General features: G+C 36.1%; 1 protein-coding gene across 3 annotated transcripts in view; it reads left to right on the top strand.

Annotated features, from left to right (window-relative positions):
* TANC2 (tetratricopeptide repeat, ankyrin repeat and coiled-coil containing 2) overlaps positions 1–21,811 on the top strand; it is a 320,473-nt gene that overhangs the window by 119,785 nt on the left and 178,877 nt on the right. Inside the window, exon 4 of one of the 3 annotated variants that reach the window (XM_082679738.1) lies at positions 19,301–19,411. The exons of the other annotated variants lie outside the window; for them this stretch is intronic. Coding sequence (XP_082535864.1) covers positions 19,301–19,411 — 111 coding nt within the window. The remainder of the gene's footprint in view (positions 1–19,300; positions 19,412–21,811) is intronic. 3 annotated transcript variants of the gene reach the window in all.

The raw sequence follows: 21,811 nt of genomic DNA, 5'->3' as shown, positions 1-21,811 counted from the left end.
TAATTCTTGCACTTTGACGTCATAAATCATCCCCTCTAGCTACCAAATTCTGATCAGCCTCTTAAATTTACTTTATGGGGCTTCCCTGGTGGCGCAGTGGTTGAGAGTCCTCCTGCCGATTCAGGGGACACGAGTTTGTGCCGTGGTCCAGGAAGATCCCGCATGCCGCGGAGCGGCTGGGCCTGTGAGCCGTGGCCGCTGAGCCTGCGCGTCTGGAGCCTGTGCTCCGCAACGGGAGAGGCCACAACAGTGAGAGGCCCGCGTACCGCAAAAAAAAAAAATTTATGTATCTCCGTGTTCCTCTATTACCTGTGACATCCCCCTCCTCCTCCTCCTCCATCATCACCATCACCATCACCATCACATACTATTAACAACAACAACAGCTAGTATTGAGCGCATTCTGTGTGCAAGGCAGTATGCTAATTGCTTTACAAAGATGAGTTTGTTTAAACCTTTACAATAACCTTGAGGGGTAAGTGGCATATTATTACTATGATTTTGTAGGCCACTTAGTTTAGAGATGTACAGAGCATCTGTTGTGGCATTATGGTCGATCCATGAACCCAAGATCACAGTTTAGTTTCTATCCCAGGGGTAGCTCAGTCTGTGGCCTCGAGTCGCACATTATGCTTCAGCTGCCTATTTCCAAAGAATGATAAACACTAATATCTTCTTTTTTAGCTTTATCTGTACTTTATTCTTTAAATTTAATCCTTTTAACAACTCTGAGAGAGAGATTATGGCTCACATTTTAAAGATGTGGAATCCAAGCTTGGAAAAGTTAAATAATTTGTTGAACCACATACATAGGCCATGTAACATAAGTCTCACTTTAATGTTCTTTCTTTTAATCACTGTGTTCTTTTCTTTATCCTGTTTCTTTCTTCCTACTTTCTCATAGGTGTATGATGAGAAAATATGAATTATACAGATGTAATATTTCTGTCATAAAGGTGCTAGAAAAGATGTATTTTTCCTCTAATAGGGGAGAGATGGTGACTAATTTTTAGAACTCATTTTTAGAACATTTACAAGTACATCTAGCCTCATGCCTTCCAGTCATATCACATGTCTGTTCTGTATTATTGCATAAATTACATATATAAAGTACATATAAAAATGTTATATATTTATAAGTTACATATGTAAATTTGTTTGAGGCATTTTATATTTTGAGAAGGTAAGAGGCATTTAACAAGGAAAAACCTTTGGCTAAATATTCAGGTTTATATTAGTGATGCAGCTCTTCTCAGGCATCATACTGTCTCACTTCATGTAAAATGTTGCTCAGTGAATTCACTTGCCACTTTTAGGGTCTTAAGTATTCCTTTCAGTCATTTTTAGCTGCTTTAGTTGGCATTAATATTTTATATAAAATAAAATAATAGGAAAGGCCATATGCTCTGAAACTTTAACAGAGGTAGGATTCTGATCATTTTTAGTTGCATTATTTTTGCCTCTTTTATTTTCTAGTTTTCCTATGATGAAACATGTTTATGTACTATTTTAAATTTTCATGTAGTTATATAACGTAGGTACTTTAGAACTCAGAAGCTGGCCTTACAAATATATAGAATTGCTTATATCAATAAATCAGTAATCATACATATGCCAACATACCCAAAATTTTGAAATTTGGAACTCTTTTTTTTTAAAACTATCAAAAACCCAGTACTTCTTCAGATGTATGGAAATGAAACCTAATACCATTAAACTACCTGGCATTTGAATATTGTATAAGCATATTTAAAAGGTTTTTCTAAACTCTGATTATTGATTTGTATATGCAAAGATATTAAAATGGGTAATTGAAATCTATGCTGCCTTATTTTATCTCAGACACCCCAAGTTTTGCCATTCACTGCTGTAAAGAGATGGCATTTACAGCAGTGAGTTTGTAGGCTATAATGATTTGTCTTTTTCTTTGTAGTAATGTGTATGGTAAACAAAGATTTAAATCTCAATTTCTTATTGAAATGAGAATTTCTATTTAATTTTATTAAAAATTCCATTGAAGTAATGTCTTGTGGGAATGGCCTAAAAGTTATTGCCCTCATTTTTGGAGTAACTGTTTCTTTGGAGCACCATGTTGTCTCCATACTTATTGCTTGTATAGTCTATCTATATATCAATTTGTCTAGTATATCCCTTTGTATAGCACAACATAATTGCATGAAAATAGAACTTATGTGGGAGACTTACTCTTGAGTTACCTTGGATACAGCTTAGAATCACCAGTTTCTTAGGCTATAATCACTAAATGGATGAAAGACATAAACAGATCATTTATACCTTCAAAAATATATAGGTAAACATAAATAGTTAATTCATTTAACAAATAATAGTACTTGCTCTGTGCCCTGCACTGTTGTAAGCATTATTAAGGCTGCAGTAGTATATAAAACAGGCAGAGGTTCTGCCTTTTGTCAGCCACATTATGAATACTAAACATCTGGAAAATGCAAATTAAAACACCATGAGAGACTTCTTCCCATCATGATGGATTAACCAGTACTGGACTTGCCCTTCCACTAGAGACAACTTTTTTCAGACATTGGACAGTTGACAGCATAGTAATGTGATCTCTGGGAGAAAGTGTGGTGGAGGAAACTAGGTGAATCCTGGCTTTTTGCCTAAAGGTATTGTCCTGATGATGGAGAATTTAGAGAATGACAGTCTTGCCGAACTGAGGAAACAGATTAGAGATTGGTGTTGGTAGATGCAAACTGTTACATTTAAAACAGATAAACAGCAAGGTCCTACTGTATAGTACAGGGAACTATGTCCAATCTCCTGGGATAAACCATAATGGAAAAGAACATAAAAAAAGAATGTCTGTGTATAACTGGGTCACTTTGCTGTACAGCAGAGGTTGCCACAACATTGTAAGTCAACTATACTTCAATTAAAAAAAAAAAAGGAAAGAAATTGGGAAAGCCAAGGCAACTGGCATTTACAGAGTACTGAAGAATGGGGAGCTAAATAGAAACATAGCTACAAAATTCTGCATAGGGGCCCTTTTGAGTCTTTAACTTAATACTGAATGGCACATAGGTGGGGTGAGACTCCATGAGGCTGAAGAAAGAATAAATACCTATAAACAAAACAATTCTTAGAGTTCTCCCAGCAGTGGGAGATTTTTTTCATTCTGACCAGCCAGAGTGTAGAGTTCTTGTTAAAAACTTGGAGCATTCAGTAGAGATCCAAGAAAGGACACACTTTCGTAGTAGGGCTAAACGTCTTCTGAGTAAAAGGTTACTGCAGACCTGCCTAAACAAAGCTTTTAAAATAAGGCTCAAAAAGATCAGACTGATCAGCCAGTGACTGATATGCCTTGGAGGGTCAGAAAGCAGCTGCTTAGCTTTCCTGGTGAAAGTCAAGAATAAAGAGGATGTTGACTTCCTTTGTTGATGCATCCTTCAAATATCCCTGAATGTGGAAGAGCTTGGACACAGCCAAAGTTTCTTTTGTAGTGTTTCCCTTTTAACTCGACTATGTTCTCAGCATATTTCGTTGGATAATTTTTATGGAAAATAAAGCCGAAGTTAAATAATTATAGTCTAATTATAATGATGATTTATACAATGTTTGTTTTCTGGAAGTCTAAGTCTCTCAGTGAGATGATTCATTCATCCATTCATTCATTCATTTATTTTTGGCTGCGTTGGGTCTTCCTTGCTGCGTGCGGGCTTTTCTCTAGTTTCGGTGAACAGGGGCTACTCTTCATTGCGGTGCACGGGCTTCTCATGCGGTGGCTTCTCTTGTTTCGGAGCACGGGCTCTAGGCGTGCGGGCTTCAGTAGTTGTGGCTCGCGAGCTCTAGAGTGCAGGCTCGGTAGTTGTGGCGCACAGGCTTAGTTGCTCCGCGGCATGTGGGATCTTCCTGGACCAGGGCTCGAATCCGTGTCCCCTGCATTGGCAGGCGGATTCTTAACCGCTGCGCCACCAGGGAAGCCCTCAGTGAGATGATTTATAGTGTGATTAACATTTATATTATCCACGAGTGCTTTTTTTTTAATGCACATTATTTACAAAATTTAACTTTATTTATTTATTTATTTTTACATTTTTATTGGCGTATAATTGCTTTACAGTGTTGTGTTAGCTTCTGCTATATAACAAAGTGAATCAGCTATATGTATACATATATTCCCATATCCCCTCCCTCTTGCATCTCCCTCCCACCCTCCCTATCCCAACCCTCTAGGTGGTCACAGAGCACCGAGCTGATCTCCCTGTGCTATGCAACTGCTTCTCACTAGCTATCTATTTTACATTTGGTAGTGTATATATGTCAGTGCAACTCTCTCACTTCATCCCAGCTTACTCTTCCCCTTCCCCATGTCCTCAAGTCCATTCTCTACATCTGCGTCTTTATTCCTGTCCTGCCCCTAGGTTCATCAGAACCTTTTTTTTTTTAAACATCTTTATTGGAGTATAATTGCTTTACAATGGTGTGTTAGTTTCTGCTTTATAACCAAGTGAATCAGCTATACATATACACATATCCCCATATCTCCTCCCTATTGCGTCTCCCTGCCACCCTCCCTATCCCACCCCTCTAGGTGGTCACAAAGCACTGAGCTGATCTCCCTGTGCTGTGCAGCTGCTTCCCACCAACTGTCTATTTTAGATTTGGTAGTATATATAAGTCCTGGCACTCTCTCACTTCGTCCCAGCTTACCCTTCCCCCTCCCCGTGTCCTCAAGTCCATTCTCTACGTCTGGGTCTTTATTCCTATCCTGCCCCTAGGTTCTTTTTTTTTTTTTTAAGATTCCATATATATGTGTTAGCATACGGTATTTGTCTTTCTCTTTCTGACTTACGTCACTCTGTATGACAGACTCTAGGTCCATCTACCTCATTACAAATAACTCAGTTTCGTTTCTTTTTATGGCTGAGTAATATTCCATTGTAAATATGTGCCACATCTTCTTTATCCATTCATCTGTTGATGGACACTTAGGTTGCTTCCATGTCCTGGCTATTGTAAATAGTGCTACAATAAACATTTCCACAAGTGCTTTTTAAAGCTCACTTTTTAAGACATTCCTTTATTAAAACTATTATTTGTAATGCCTGGCTTTGCTTTGATTTTCTACTATATACTCTTCATTAGCAAATAATTACTAACCAGGTACCACATGCGGACACTGTTCTAGGCACCGTAGTCTAAAGCATTATACTTGGATAAAAATAATCGTGTAGGTTTAGGCTGCTCCTAATTCTCGGTGATGTATGTTCAGCCCATTTAAAAGAAAGGGGGTGGGTGGGATGAATTGGGAAATTGGGATTGACATATATACACTATCGATACTATGTATAAAATAGATAACTAATGAGAACCTACTGTATAGCTCAGGGAACTGTACTCAATGCTCTGTGGTGACCTAAATGGGAAGGAAATCCCAAAAAGAGGGGATATATGTATGTGTAGAGCTGATTCACTATAGCTGATTCTGTAAAGTGGAAACTAACACAACATTGTAAAGCCATATACTCCAACAAAAATTAATTTAAAAAAAATAAAGAAAGAAAGGGGCTGTTTATATAGAATTTGCTGCTTTGTTCATTGGTTCCACTAATGAACAAAGTTCCATCTAACTTGTATGAATTTCAAAGCTGCTTTGTAGAATGTGGCAAAGAATACTATGCGTTCTCCAAAACCTATTCTCCTTTCCTCCTGCGCACACAGATAAACTATATATCCCAGCCTTCTTTGCAGATCAGTGTGTCATGTGACTGAATTTTGAATAATATGAGTGGAAATAATATATACCAATTCCAGACTGGGCTGTAAAAACGTCACATATGCAGTTCTTCCCTTTTCCCCCTGGTCTTTAGCTTGATGAATAGAATACACCAGAAAACTCTGAGCCTCTAAGATAAGACGCTTCTTACTGAGCATCCACATTGAATGAGAACTCTATTCTGTTGTCTCAAGCCACTGAGATTTTAGGGTTGTTTGTTTGGGCTCTTGGTTTACCCTAATACAAAGAAGAACCGTGATTGTCCTGTAACTGTGGTTATATGTCTATGGGAGAGGACCATAATTTTTATGAATACATAAGTCTAAAAGTGGGCTTGAGAGACTTAAGTCTTTACCAGCCAGTTTGCATGTACACCAGTTGATTAAGATGAAAACACCTGCCTTCCTTTGGGCTCTGGTGCTGGCTCTTAGTCTGCTTGAACTATGGGAAGGGCTGCTTTAATCTATGTACTTCCCATATCCTGTCCCATTTTCCCTGTCAATCTGTATCCTTCCTACTATCTCCCTGAAATAAAATACTTTTCTCTTCTCCATCTTCTCTATATTTCCTTTTCTCTTTCTTCATGACAAGAGGCAAATTTTTCAAGGGTTTTTCTTTCTGTGGCAAGTATGGTGAGTGAGCATATGAGACCCTTTACATATTATGAAGTGCGGTAGCACAATTTTGAAACTATAGTGTTAGAACCCTCTAATCACCTGTTTACCTCTAAGAACAACCTGATGGTTTATTCTCAGTTTAATAAAGTCATTAATGCTTTTTCTATATTGACAGACCACACTTGTCTAAGAATGCCACAATATAACCCTGTATGTAGGTTCTTCAGAGTTTGTGTATTGTATGTACAGCTGATTCACTCTGTGCTTCCTCTTTCCCCACTTTTGACCTCTGACGGTGCCATCAGTGGCTATTACAAGTATGTGGAATTGGATTGGCCCTCCTGAAAAGATGGCAAAAAATTTAAAGAGGCAACTGCTCTGATTATTTAATCAAATGACTAGATTGCTCAAATGACCATAAATCTATTCATATAAGTCTTTTTTTAAGTTATTAATTTGTTCTCACCATTTACAACTGTTGTCTCCTGATTCTTTTATCTTTAATGCCTAACCAATATCCCAGTCATGACTGTTATAGATTGTTCATATTACCAAAATATTTTATCAGTTCTATTCATCCCTTCATGCTGGATACCAATTTAAATGTAGCTGCCTAAATAGTTTGCTAACAACTCAACGTAGAATGAATTGAAAACAGATCAAGAGCTACGCTGCTGAGCTACAGTTTGGTACAATGCACTGTCTGAAGTTTCATTCACTGGCAGAGCATCTTCATGTTCTTGCCACATCTCCTCTTACCCTTTTTTAATCTAATGTTTTCTTTGAATTTCATGTTTTTATTTAAATAAATTTACTTTAAAAGAAACTATATTACTAGTCAAACTGGAAACTCAGTATCACATGCTATAACTGTAAGATTAACTAGAACATTAATTCTAGCTAAATACTTTCACATGGCTCTGAAACTAAACTCTTCTCCCTCTTTGTTAAAAAGGAGGATTAGCTAGTATTAACACTACATTACATTTTTCTTCTTGACATATTCAGAAGAATTGAAAGATAATTGAAAAGGGAATAACATTGTAGCTATTTCATTAGTCAGAATAGGCTAGACTATACTGTCATAACAAAGAACCTTAAAAATCTCAGTGGCTGGGCTTCCCTGGTGGCACAGTGGTTGAGAGTCTACCTGCCGATGCAGGGGACACGAGTTCCTGCCCCGGTCCGGGAAGATCCCACATGCCGCGGAGTGGCTGGAACCGGGAGCCATGGCTGCTGAGCCTGTGCGTCCGGAGCCTGTGCTCCGCAACGGGAGAGGCCACAACAGTGAGAGGCTCCGTACCGCAAAAAAATCTCAGTGGCTTAATACAACAAAGGTCTATTTCTAGTTTATCCAGCAAGCCCGGGCAACTTTCCAGGACAGCTGTCCTTTATGCAATAACACAGCAACCCAGGCTGCTTCAATCTTGTGTCCCCACCATCTCAACATGATACCTGTCTGTGGTTTTTGTGCCAGAGGAAGAAACAGACTGTAAAATCATTCAGGGACTGTGTCACCTCTGCTCTTATTTCCTAAGCCAGAACTAGGCACATAGTCCTTCCTAAACGTCACAGGAGCTGGCAGTTGTAGTCATCCCTGTGCCTAGAAAGGAATGGAGGCTGCAGGATGCTGGTAGGCACTTGTAAAGTCTACCATACTGTGTAATTCAGTGTACTGCCACTTTTATAGATTGTGTAAAATCATCTCTTCCTAAAATGAGTGCCACCTTTTGAAGAACTATATTGTGAGTGAAATAATATTCTGAATCAGAAGTCTGTAATCTACCACTTGAATACTGTGATCTTGGGCAAGAGATCTTTTGATTCTATTTTCCCGTCTGCAAAACAAGGTTAATGTGTTCATCATGAAGTATGAACGTTGAATGAGTTAGGTAAACTGTTATACAGATGTTAGCTGTTGTTCTGTTGGTTGTTGCATATCTTTTTGAAAGTGAGATATTTTGTTTTTAGAGCTATGTACCCAGCATTAGAATTAGGCTCCAGCAAGAAGTTAGTTTCACTAACAGAAGAGGCTAATCAAGTCTCAAGCAGAATTACCCTTCCCACTGATCTTTCTAAAACAAAGTTTAAGCATATTTTTCTACTATTGGAATGCTCTTTCTACAAGATTTTTTTGTACTTAATTTTGCTTTGAACTACCAAATAAGATCAGAGCAAAATTATAATTTTTTATAACGCTTTATAAGAAAACTATTATCAATAGATGTAATATTGGAAAAAGCTTAGTTTTTAAACTTTTTTATTTGATAAAACTTAAAATGGTGTCATATTAACTAATTTTTAAAACAAGGCAAAAATGTGATGATATTTATTTAAGTGCTTAAGCTAAATATGAATAAACTAAATTCATAAATTAAATACATATCACTACAGATTTCTTGTAGACTGTTGATACAAAATCTAGCCACATGTACCTAAACTAACCTGTTTTTCTAGGTCTCTGGCTCCTGTCCCAACTTCTTTCCTAATTTTCTGATAGAGTTTGCTCTTATTTCTTCTTTAAATATTTGGTAGAATTCACCAGCGAGGCCAACTAGGATTGGGTTTTTCTTTATGGGAAGATGTTAAATTACTAATTCAATTTCCTTACATGTAATAGTCTATTCAGATTTTCCATTTTTTAATGCATTAATTTTGATCATTTGTGTCAGGAATTTGTCCATTTCATCTAAACCGTCTAATTTGTTGGCACAAAGTTGTTCATAACATTCTCTTATAATCTGTTTCATTTCTGTAGAGTTGATAGCAATGTCCTCTCTTTCATTCATAAGTTTTGTGTCTTTGCTGTATTTTCTTGGTCAGTCTGGTTTAAGATTTAAAAAAAATTTTTTTTAGGTATAAATCCTTTTATTTTTGTAAAATCTGAAAATTGTATGTAACTTTAAAATACAGTGCATCTTTTTTGTTTGTTTTTTGAAGTATAGTTGCTGTACAATATTATATAAGTTAACAGGTATATAATAGAGTAATTCACAATTTTTAAAGGTTATACTCCATTTATAGTTATTATAAAATAATGACTGTATTCCCTGTCTTGTACAATATACCCTTGTAGCTTATTTTATACCTAATAGTTTGTACTTCTTAGTCCCCTACCCCTTTTTTGCCCCTCCCTCCTTCCCTCTCCCCACTGGTAACCAGTAGTTCTCTATATTTGTGAGTCTGCTTCTTTTTCATTATATTCACTAGTTTGTTGTATTTTTTAGATTCCGCATATAAGTGATATCATGCAGTATTTTTCTTTCTCTCTCTGACTTATATCACTTAGCATATTGCCCTCCAAGTCTATCCATGTTGCTGCTAGTGGCAAAATTTCATTCTTTTTTACGGCTGAGTAGTATTCTGGGGGGTGTGTGTGTGTGCGCGCGTGTGTGCGCGCGCCTGCGCCACATCCTTATCCATTCATCTGTCAATGGATATATAGTTTGCTTCCATATCTTGGCAATTGTAAATAATGCTGCTAGGACCATTGGGATGCATGTATCTTTTCAAATTAGTTTTTTCGGGTTTTTTTGGATATATACCTAGGAGTAAGTCGCTGGGGCATATGGTAGTTCTACTTTTAGTTTTTTGAGAAATCTCCATACTGTTTTTGACAGTGGCTGCACCAATTTACATTCCTACCAACAGTGTACAAAGGTTCCCTTTTCTCCACATCCTCACCAACATTTGTTATTTGTGTTCTTTTTTTTTTTTTTTTTTTTTTGCGGTACGCGGGCCTCTCACTGCTGTGGCCTCTCCCGTTGTGGAGCACACGCTCCGGACGCGCAGGCTCAGCAGCCATGGCTCACGGGCCCAGCCGCTCTGCGGCACGTGGAATCCTCCCGGACCAGGGCACGAACCTGCGCCCCCTGCATCGGCAGGCGGACTCTCAACCACTGCGCCACCAGGGAAGCCCTATTTGTGTTCTTTTTGTTGATAGCCATTCTGACAGGTACAAGGTGATACCTCTTTATGGTTCTGATTTACATTTCCCTGATGATTAGCAGTGTTGAGCATCTTTTTCATGTGTCTGTTGGCCATCTGCATTTCCTCTTTGGAAAAATGTCTATTCAGTTCTTCTGCCCATTTTTAAAGACTTTTTCATTTTGTTCATCTTTTCAAAGAATTAAATTCTGATTTCATTACTGTCCTCAATCCTCAGTTTTTTTATTTACTATTTAATGCTTCTGCTCTAATCTTTATTATTTCCTTTCTCTGCTTGATTTCAGGTTTAGTTTGTTCTTTTTCAACTTTTTAAAAACACATACTGAGCATTTTTCCCCTAGTACCTTTTCAACTATTGTAACCATAAAACTCTTCATTGAAACTTTAAAAAAGGTGATAGCAAGATTAGTAATTCTCTCAAAATTAGCTTCTTAAATTAACCTTGTAATTTTGATTTTAATAGAAAATTAATTATATTTATTAAACTTCATACTGAATTGGGAGACATTCTGAAGTAGAGATGCTCCCCTGATTTATGATGGTTTTATTTAAGATTTTTCAGCTTTATAATGATGCAAAAGCAATATACATTTAATAGAAACCATACCCTGAACGTTGAATTTTGATATTTTCTTGGGCTAGCAATATGTAGTATGATATGCTCTTGCCATGCTGGGCAGCAGCAGCCAAAGCTCCCAGTAGCCAGGCAGTCATGAGGGTAAACTACTCGTGCACTTAGGACCATTCTCTACTCAAACATCCATTCTGCTTTTCACTTTCAGTATGGTATTCAATAAATACATGAGGTACTCAACACGGTATTATAAAATAGGCTTTGTGTTAGATGATTTTGCCCAGCTGTATGCTAATGTAAGTGTTCTGAGCAAATTCAAGGTAGGCTAGGCTAAGTTATGATGTTTGGTAGGTTAGGTGTATTAAATGCATTTACAACTTTGGATATTTTCAGCTTACAGTGCGTTTATCAAGATATAACCCCATCATAAGTTGAGGAAGATATGTACATTTTTCTCTTCTTTAAACCCTATAGCTTCAGTTTTGTACTTTTTTCATGGCACTTTCTCTGCTTCTTATCATAGCTGTTCTTGTTCTGTCTTATCCCATTGTTGCATTCCTTCAGGTCAGAGACTGCCTTAATCATGTTTGAATCCCCTGAAGTGTCTAGTACTGTGCTTTGCACATGGTAGGAACACAATAGCATTTATTGAATTGAATGGAAGAGCTCTTATGGAATTTTTTGTATGGAATTGGTTTACAAATGGTTGTATGCAGTTTTTTAAGAAAAAGAATTCTCACTTTAAAAGTATCAGTATTTATATGTAAAACTTTCATTTAGGATTAAATTTACGTTTTGAGTAAATATGAATTTTCATGTTAGTGAAGTATCCTAATCCTGTCAAATGATTATGATAATCCCTAAAATGTATTCTGATGCCTCCATTTTTATTACCTATTAGCATCTCTAGTAGAGGAGGTGCCTTTGTTATGTTGTATTTTTTTTACAAGATTATTTAAGTAAGGGGTACCTTAAAGATGAAAAAATTAAGTAGGAAGAAATTAGATTCATGTTAGAGTTTTCAGCTATATGTGCTTATATATAAATTTATACCTCACAGCTATAACTTCTGAAGAAGAAAGTACTAAAAAAAAATTTAGCACTGATCTCGCAACCTCTATATTTTGGTGGATAGACAGCTTTATGAATGTATTTGAGGCATCCTATTGCTTTGAAGTTGTTACTTGTAAATAAATAAATATACCAATGTAATATCTCAAGTTCCATTTACTGTTATTTGTAGCAGTTTGCTGTGTCACTGTTAGTGAATAGTTGTTCCATACTTTATTGAATTCTTTATAAATTTAAAATTTTTAATGTCATTTCAGTTATTTGGGTTTTGTTTCTTCAGAGTTTTTTGTTTTGTTTTCATTATTAGGAAGTTAGTGTTAAAGTTTTTAGGTGATAGGTACTTTAAAAGAACTTATTTTGATATTCAAATTGCTAAATTTCTCTGTACTTGGATAGCTTCTGTATTCTTTGTGTTATGTTCAAGTGGGACCTTCTTTTCAGTCCTTACTTTCAGTGGGACCATAATGCTGTAAGTTGATGCTGATCAGCTACCTTTCAATTAAAAAAAAAAAGTAGATGTAGTTGCTGTTAGTTTTGGAAACGGTTAAACTATGCAATGTTGCTTTTTTGCTCAAATAAAATGAATTCTGGATTCCTTCTTTATAAAGCTGTTCACTGTGATCAGCGGAGATAGGAAATGTTCACAGGCGAGCCCACCCACTAGTTATCCAGGTGACCACACACTAACTGATATTTGTATTGGTAAACATAGTTGACTTTGTCACACTGCACACATTTCATATTTCACTTATATTTGTATAGGTTTCAAAGACATCAGATCTCTAATAGTCTGTTGTCAAGAATAAATATTGTATTTCTAGCTATACTAATATATATTTAGATTTAAAATAAATGCATTCTAATTATTTGATACTTCACTGCATAGTCTGGGTGTAAAACAACATGCGACAATTTTCATTTGTAGCTTAGAGTCTGGAAAGTGGGGAGACTAAAGAAGGTAACACATGGTATTTGGGGAAGAAGCAGGGTAAAGAGAAATGTGTAAAACATATACTTCATTTTTTAATACTTTTATAGAAGAAAAGAGAACCAGAAAAATACTTTGCCAGCATTATGTTAATTTTGTCATTGGTTAGAGCAGCAAAGTTTTATTTTTCATTATAATGAGTCGGAAACTCTTTCTGTAGTAGACTAGCCATTATTTGATAAAGACTGTCGTGTCACGTTTTAATTTCCTCTTTCTGGGTTGCCTCTGAGGGTGTTCATTTGTTTTATATGTATTTTCTTTTCTATAGACGGATACTTTCTCCTTGCAAAAAATGGGGAACTATATGAATTATAGTTTTCTCTTTATCTGTGTTTCACTTACATCTAGCATGTGTCAAATTGTCAAATTCTGTTGGTTTTTCTTTCTCAGTTTTTTTTAGTTTTTGTTCCCTCTATTTTGGGGGATTCATTTGTTTATTGGTGCATAACTAAAAAAGAAAAGCTCCTTGGCATTCTTTCTTTCTTCAAGGTGTGGTTTATGTCACCATTGAAGCACAATTATGACAAGCAATCAGGATATTAGATAAATTGGAAGGATGCTGTTACCACCTATTTCCCGATTTTAAACTCACCATAGATTGGGGGTTAAGAAGGAGGAAATAAAGAATTTCTCAAATCTCTTTCCTTTTACCCCTTTTTCCCACCCCCACTCCAGGAAATCCATTTTTACTGAAAGGTTTATTTTCTAATAAACGTTTAGGAACGAAAATTTTATGAATGTCCTAAGATTCTGCCTATGAAAGCTCTGTTAAAAACTTTTAAAAATACAGTTTTCTCTTTCCAGATAAATTTTCCACTGTTTCTCTCTACTTTGTTAACAATTCTATAGTTCAGATCTTTTTCTCTTATGTTTTCTTCTAAGGATTTTACAACTTTAATTTACATTCAGGTTTTTGACCCATTTTGAGTTAATTTTTGTATATGGTATAAGATAAGGGTCCAACTTCATTCTTTTGCATACACATATCCAAGTTTCCCAATGACATTTATTGAAAAGACTATCCTTTCCTCATTAAACGGTCTTGGTACATTTGTCAAATCATTTGACCATAGGTTTTATTTCTGGAATCTCTATTCTGTTCCACTGTCTATATGTCTGTCCTTATGCCAGTACCACACTGTTTTAATTCTGTAGCTTTATAGTAAGTTTTGAAATCATGAAGTTTAAGATCTCCAACTTCATTCTTTTTAAGATTATTCTGGCTATTCAGGGTTCCTTGAGACCCATATGAATTTTAGGATGAGTTTTTCTATTTATGCAAAAAGTGTCATTGGGATTTTGATAGGGATTGCATTGAATCTATGGATCACTTTGGGTAGTATTGCCATCTTAACAACATTAAGTCTTCCAATTCGTGAACAAGGGTTATCCTTCCATTTATTTGTGTCTTTAATTTCTTTCAGCAACATTTTGTAGTTTCAGTGTTCCAAGTCTTTAGCTTCCTTGATTAAATGTATTCCTACGTATTCTTTTTGTTATTTTAAATTGAATTGTTTTCTTAATTTCTTTTTCAGATTGTTCATTGTTAGTGTATTTTTGTGTATTGATTTTGTATCCTACAACTTTGCTGAGTTCATTTATTAGTGGAATCTTTAGGATTTTCTACATTTAAGATTGTGTCATCTGCGAACAAAGATAATTTTACTTCTTCCTTTCTAACTTGGGTGCCTTGTATTTCTTTTCCTTGCCTATAGCTAAAATCATTTTACCCTCCTTTCACATTTAGTAGATACCATATTCATTTGACAGTGAATTTGTTTTTAGATGAAGCTTACTGAATATGCTTTTAATCTCAAAACCAACTTTGTGAAAGTACTTTCTTGGTACTTTATGTTCTGCACACCTTTATATTTATCCTTCAGTTCTCATTTTCCTGGTCCTTGCTTTATTTTATCTGCCCCCATAACATTCTTCCATGAGTATCTGAGTCTTGTGACAGTTTATCCCTAAAAATTCCCCTTTGCTATGAAACTTTTATCAAAGACAAATATTTCAATAGTTATTAAAATTTATATTTTAATGCCTTTGTACTTGCTTGAATTAGGTGTGCTTGAGCATCATCTGTAGCATCTCAGTTTACAGAGGCTCTCCATAGGTGGATTTTCTCTTTCACCATTAACATTTCTTTGTGATATATCTGAGTGCTCTTATTACCCTGTCCTCCACCCCTCAATGATCTTGGTAAGAATCAGTGAGTACAGACATATTTGGTCTCTCTTCAAAATAGGCCCCAAATAATGGATACTTTATTACTTGGAACTGTTTAAAAAAAAAAAAAAACCATAACACAAGAGTTACATTGCTAAAAGAGTGACTGAGAAGAAATCCTAACTTTCACGATAGACGTTAATTCTTTCAGAGATGAGGCCTTGATTTCTGTTTTCTTTCAACTTTTTTCTTAGAAAAGGCCTTTTAATGATCTGTTTTCATGAGGTATTTATAGATCTCTCTCTCTCTAATTCAGTGTCTACAAACTTCAGTGTGCTTCAGAATCACTTGGAGGGCTTGCTAAGCACAGATTGCTGGGACTGTACCCTCTTGAGTTTCTGATCATCAGCTGATTTGACATGGGGTCTGATCATCTGCATTTTTAACCAGCTCCCAGATGATGCTATGCTGCTGGTCCAGGCACCACAGTTTGAGAACCAGTGGTCTAAATCATAGTGTTTAACTTTCTTTATGTACCCACATATTTCTCATTGTCTAACCTAGACCACTTTGATTTGGGTATTCTACCACCTTCTAAGGTATAACATGTTTTCTTCAACATTATTCCCTTCTCAATTTTAAAAACAAAATTGGTAATATCACCATTTTTGTCATTCCGCCATGCCATCTTAAAGGTCTTTGTTTTACCCCCCTCACACACACATTCAGACTTTCCAAATAGTGCTGCATCTGTGACGGTGATAATGATGACAACAACAGCAGAAACTGATAAAAACAGCTAACATTTATAGAGGAGTGATTCTGTTCTAGGCGCTGTTCTGAGCATTTTATTTGAATTAATTAGTGTAATCCTTAACAACTCCCCCATGGTGTAGCTGCTGTTATTAGCTCCAAGTAGCTGATGAAGAAACTTAGGCACAGAAGAATTCTCACAGCTAGGAAAAAGTGGAAGAGATGGGATCTAACTTAGGCTTTCTGGTTTCAGGGCTCAGACCCTTCATTCCTCTCTTATCCAACCCCTCGTTACTATATTACCGTGCTATACTACCCCTCCACGCTATGTCTTGGAACCCCATGCTTACTTTGTTTTCCATAGCCATTGCCCTCCCTGCTCCATGTCTTAATAAACTCCTAGATGAACTATATCATCATATCCAAGCACTATGCTAAGTACTTTACATGCTTGGAATTATTTAAGCCTCATAATAATACTGTGACTTTTTGAGAAAACTGAGCCTTAGTAACGTTAACTAACTTGCCCAGTTTCTTATTACTTATACGTACTAGAGCTACAACCTCAATCTTTGAAATGACTAAACCCATATTCTTAACCAGTATGCATCCTCCTCTCAACTCTGCCAGATTCCCAAACTCAAGTCTCTTACAGCATAAGAATCATATTCCCATTGTTGTTAGTAGTTTCCTGTTATCTCTCATATCATAATAAAATACCTGGTTTGGCTTTAGAGTCCCCTACGCATCTCATTTCAACAACTTTTTAAAAAAACAATCTGGAAGGGCTTCCCTGGTGGCGCAGTGGTTGAGAGTCCGCCTGCCGATGCAGGGGACACGGGTTCGTGCTCTGGTCCGGGAAGATCCCACATGCCGCGGAGCAGCTGGGCCCGTGAGCCGTGGCTGCTGAGCCTGCGCGTCCGGAGCCTCTGCTCCGCAATGGGAGAGGCCACAACAGTGAGAGGCCCGCGTAACGCAAAAAAAAAAAAAAAAAAAAAAAAAAATCTGGTAAACCCTTTTGACAAAGATTTCTTTTACCCATCTGATTAATCTTATATACCATTTATTTTACAATAAAATATATTGGAATTCTAGGCTTCCAAATGAAATACTGTGTCCCATCTTCCATGTTGACCTGTTATGTTCTCCACCAAGTAGTGTTAAGACTATTGGACAATCTGTCATGCCTGTGATTGTACCTCCTCTGTGTGATTGACTTACAGGTAACACTAGTTTTCTGTAATTTGACTGAGAGTGACATTATTATCTACCTTATAGAATAATGAAAATTCATTATTAGACATGTACAGTGTCCCATGGATCACAGTTAGAGACGAAGGTAGAAAAACAGAATTAAATGTCCAGTATGAGCTATAAAGGTAACAGTTGGGATTCCCTGAGAAGGGAAAAGAGAGAAGTCTGCATGGTGTTGAGTTTCACAGATGTCTAGGATCCTGATTTTCCCCCTTTACTCCATCTCATAATTCTTAATACGTTCTTCATACCTCCCTCAATTTCTCCTGCCATCTTTCAATTTCTTTCTTACATATCTACCCTAAGTTGCTGATTTCTGTCTGTCTACTAGCCCCAAATTTCATTATAGAAATTGTTACTAAGATTTTTAGATGTATAGAGTCCCTTGAACAGGGACCAGGGTTGTCTTTGTCAGAACTCAGCAGGTAAAATAATCATTCTACTGCCATGATAAAATAGAATAATAAAATTCTAGTAAAGGACTTAAGAGATTTAAGAATTAAATTATAATAATTTCTCCTATACAAAGCAATATTGGATAAATAAAATGTTTCATTAGTTTCGAATTGGTGAGATTAGAGTGAAAGAGATTCTAATATTGGCTATAAGTAGCCTGCAGATTTGCGTATAAATCATTTGAGATCTTCGTTTGTGATAGTGATTTTTAAAAATAGGCTCAAGTTTTACCTCTCATCAGAGGTGAGGGTTCTGCTATTCCAGAGCTTGCTTTTGGCAGAGAACCATACTGTTAGCACCCTTAGCCTTTGTTGCCATGGAGACAGTAAGGCTTTAATTTGTTTTTTTTAACATACACTTAAAATATACATACATACCTTAAGATTTAAAGTGTGGTTTAGTTGACTGCAGGTTTTGAGTATTGGCACATATCAAAAATATTTTCTATTTTTAAAAACTTTATATTTTTGTTCTCCAAAGAAAATAGAGGAGAATTCTGGTCATTGTAATGACAAAGTTTTATATTACTTTTTACAGGGTGTTTTAGGAATAACTTAAAATCCCCCTGTGAATCAGTAATGGATGAGGATTTTGAAGAACATGCAGAAACTTTTGAAAAAAGTAATGTGATCTTAAGCACTCACATGTCTGGGACACCTATAGTTATGATGTGTGTAATGCATATAAGTCAGTTTCAGATTCAACCGTTACTTTTGCACCAGTATTATGCTAAGCACTTTCACCCTATTACAGTTTATTTAATAGAACTCAGTTTAAAAGTACCAAAGCAATCTTCATAATTATAACTTTTAATATATTTAACTGATTATTTAAATGTATATCAATAATGTTCCTTAACTTTTCCCCTTAAAACCATTAAATAAAATTTATATGAGCTTTCAATATGAAAACTTTCAATTCATGAATTATACTTTTTTCGTTCATTCATTTCTTACAAGAATGAATGTTTTCCATGGCATGCAATATTACTGTTCCATAGACCTCATGATTATATTTGTAACTAAATCACATCTCTTTATCTTTAGCATCCAGTTGTTAACTGGCATGGCCTAGTTAATATTTTAGTCCACTAGCAGTTTTGACTTCTTACCTAACAGCTGAGCGGTTAGATAATTGATTTCCTTGTTAAGCTAAATATCAATAGATTAATCTTACTTAAGGTATTTATCACAACCCAGTATTATATAATAGTTATTTCTAGATAAAGAAGACTTTTGATTACAATTACTATAAACAAAATCTTAAAACTTAGTCCTATACTTTACTCAGTCAATACCTGTATTTAACGGCAAAGGAAGACAAAATAAGAAAGCTCTTGCTTTATAAGGAGAGAGAAAATAGCTAAAGGTGATAGACAGTTACAACTTATGCTCATAGTTTTGATTATTAGATTTTAGCTTTTCCAGTGTGCAGTGACTTTTTAACAAGACCCATCTCCTCTATGTAGAATGCAGTTAATTTTTTTTCTGGCACAAAAAAAATAGGGTAACCTGATCTGAGTCTGACAGAGTGTGTCGTTCATTTAAGTGCTTCCATCTGTTGCCTGCTGTTCCCCTTACTCATGACCCCTCTATGTTTCTCTTTCCTTTCTCTTTCCCTCTGTTTCTCTTTCCTTTTTCTTTCTTCCTTCCTTTCTATTTTCCTCTCTCTTTTTTTTTTTCTCTCGCTCTCTCTCTCTGTCTCTCTTTTGTCCTTAGCCCCTCTGAGGAAGGCAAAGTTTGTTGAGAGCCCACGAATTCCAGAATCCGAGCTTGGCTCACCAACCCTCACTTCAGCTCAGAAACTGGACGTGGATGCATACTGCCCTGGTAAGCATGCATGCAAAGTATCTGCTTTGAAAGAGGGAGGTTTGGATCAGGCCCATCAAGCGGAGCAGTGTTTTGCACGTATATTATTCATAAAAACATAGCCGCTACCTCTTTTGCAACTGTGATTGCATATTCTCCTCACTAGAGCACTGTTTTTACTGAACATCCTTTTTGATTATTGATATAATTATGTAAGTATTGAAAACAGCTTCAAAGATAATTTTCAAAAGAATTAAAATAATTCAGTAGATACGTTTTCAGGGTGATTTTTGTGATCTGAGATACTTGAAATTTTGCTTTGGCCATGTGCAGTCAGGAACATTCAAGTGTGAATAAAAATGTTCATTCAACACTGGCCCTTTGCATATGACCTTTTTTGCCTAATCCCTGTTGGTTTTCTGGACAGTTACAGAAAATAGTTGTGATGTTGGAAACATTATACTTGAATTAAAAAAGAAACATTATAGGTTCCTGATTTGGACTCCTGGACGCTCACTGTTAGAAATACCTCTTCTCATGAATGGCCTGTAAGCACATGTGGGAGTTCACTAAAACCCTTCTTGTGTGGGAGCAAACCTGAGACAGACTCATTATCAAGGCTTAGATTCTTCCAAACTTAGACGAGTTGCCTGGCAACATCCTTTACACTCACTCTACAGTGAGTCTGTAGAGCTGTGTCAGAAATGTTCACAGCTCTAGTTGAGTATACAGATCAGAGCTTCAGTAAAAAACTTTACAAGACTTGGTTTTAGGTCTTTTGTTTATTCCTGCTCATTAAAATTGCCCAGTGGATGCAACTACTACATATTTACAGCATTACAGATCAGCAGAATAAGGTGATTTCTAGTTCTAGGGAAGTTATCAGTAGCTGTAATCTGAAATAGCAGGATACTATAACTCTGAAGCCAAATAAGACATGTTTTAAAAAAAGACAGTAGGCAAAAACTTGAGCCAAACCTAATCAGAGACGTTTGATTCTATGAATCAGTTTTGAATATTGAAAGACCTAGGGGATTTCACTTGCAGGTTGCGGAAACTTGGGCTTCATCCACTGTTGTAAGTGACTATTCAGTTTAAATCAATCGCAGATATGTGTTAGGAATAGCTTTTCTATTTCTAAAAGGAACAAGATTTTTTCATGTTTTGAGGTACTGTCACATTTCTTGGGCAATGGAATATTATGCTCTGCATTTCATTACGCAAATTTTAGTGTAATAAAGTAAAATAAATAAATGCACTAATTCTCTATTCCTGCATTGAGTTTTGGAAGAGAAACCCTATCAGAGGCCTTTTCTTTTCCAGATTTGCAAATCAGAATGATTGTAGGGAGACTAATCTTTCACTTCCTGATTGCCCATCTGACATCCTTAATCTAATCTAGTTTTTGTTATTGTCAAGAAGCAAGGTAGCTGCTGTTGGTTAGATTGCCAGTGCTGAATCACTGTGAAAAATCTTGTCCGTGTTATTACTTACGTATATTTTCCACAAGCAGGAATCTTTGCTGAATTGGAATTGAACCAAACTAAACCTCAGTTAAGATTTTCAGGAAACCGGGAAGAAACTAAAACATATTGCCAAAATGTTAATGGCCATACACTGCAGTCTCTCCTTTTCTTATCTGAAATAGATTTAAGGCACAGAAACTTTTTAATGATTTGTTCTTTTATAGGAAAGTTATTAAGCTCTGTGGAAATAAGTTTCTACTGAGATAAGATTAGTGACTTGAGGGTTGAAGCTATTATCTTCTACATAGTACCAAAAATTAACAATAAACAAATGAATTTAGTAGACTCATAAAGCAAACAAATAATCCATCCTCTTTGAATTTCTCTTGCATAGGATATATTAACCAAATAATGATCATATTTTATTGTATACTCATGCATAATAGTGCAGTTAAAGCTAGTGATCTGAAATCTTCCTGTCCACCTGCTTTATTCATTATCACATGCAGATTTAGGAAAATAGGATATCAGACAGAGGCAACAGTCCTAAGCTAAAGGTAAAACGAGCAATAGTTCTCAAATTTTAGCATGCTTCAAGAATTACCTGGAGGACTTGTTCAAATACAGATTGCAAGACCCACCCCCAGAATTTCTGATTCAGTAAGCCTGGGTGGGTTGAGAATTCAATTCTCTAACAAACTCTCAGTTAATGGTGAAGCTGCTGGTTGAGGTGCCACACTTGGAGAACCAACTGGGTTACAGGGCTGCTGGAGGCTGCTTACAAACCTATAGGGTTCATTCTGCTGTTGACTTCTGGGGAGTAATTGGGGATGTTTCCTTATTAACTTAAACCTTTTGCTACCTGTATTTTAGGTGGGAAGAATAAAGCTTTTGTGTCTGAGAAATTGACATATATTTTTCCTGATCTGTGTTTTTGTACATGGTGTCTGTGTAC

The sequence above is a fragment of the Grampus griseus genome (genome assembly GCF_964374135.1).
Source record: "Grampus griseus genome assembly, chromosome: 20".
In the NCBI taxonomy this organism is placed as follows: Eukaryota; Metazoa; Chordata; class Mammalia; order Artiodactyla; family Delphinidae; genus Grampus; species Grampus griseus.
This window is presented reverse-complemented; position numbering and strand designations above follow the sequence as displayed.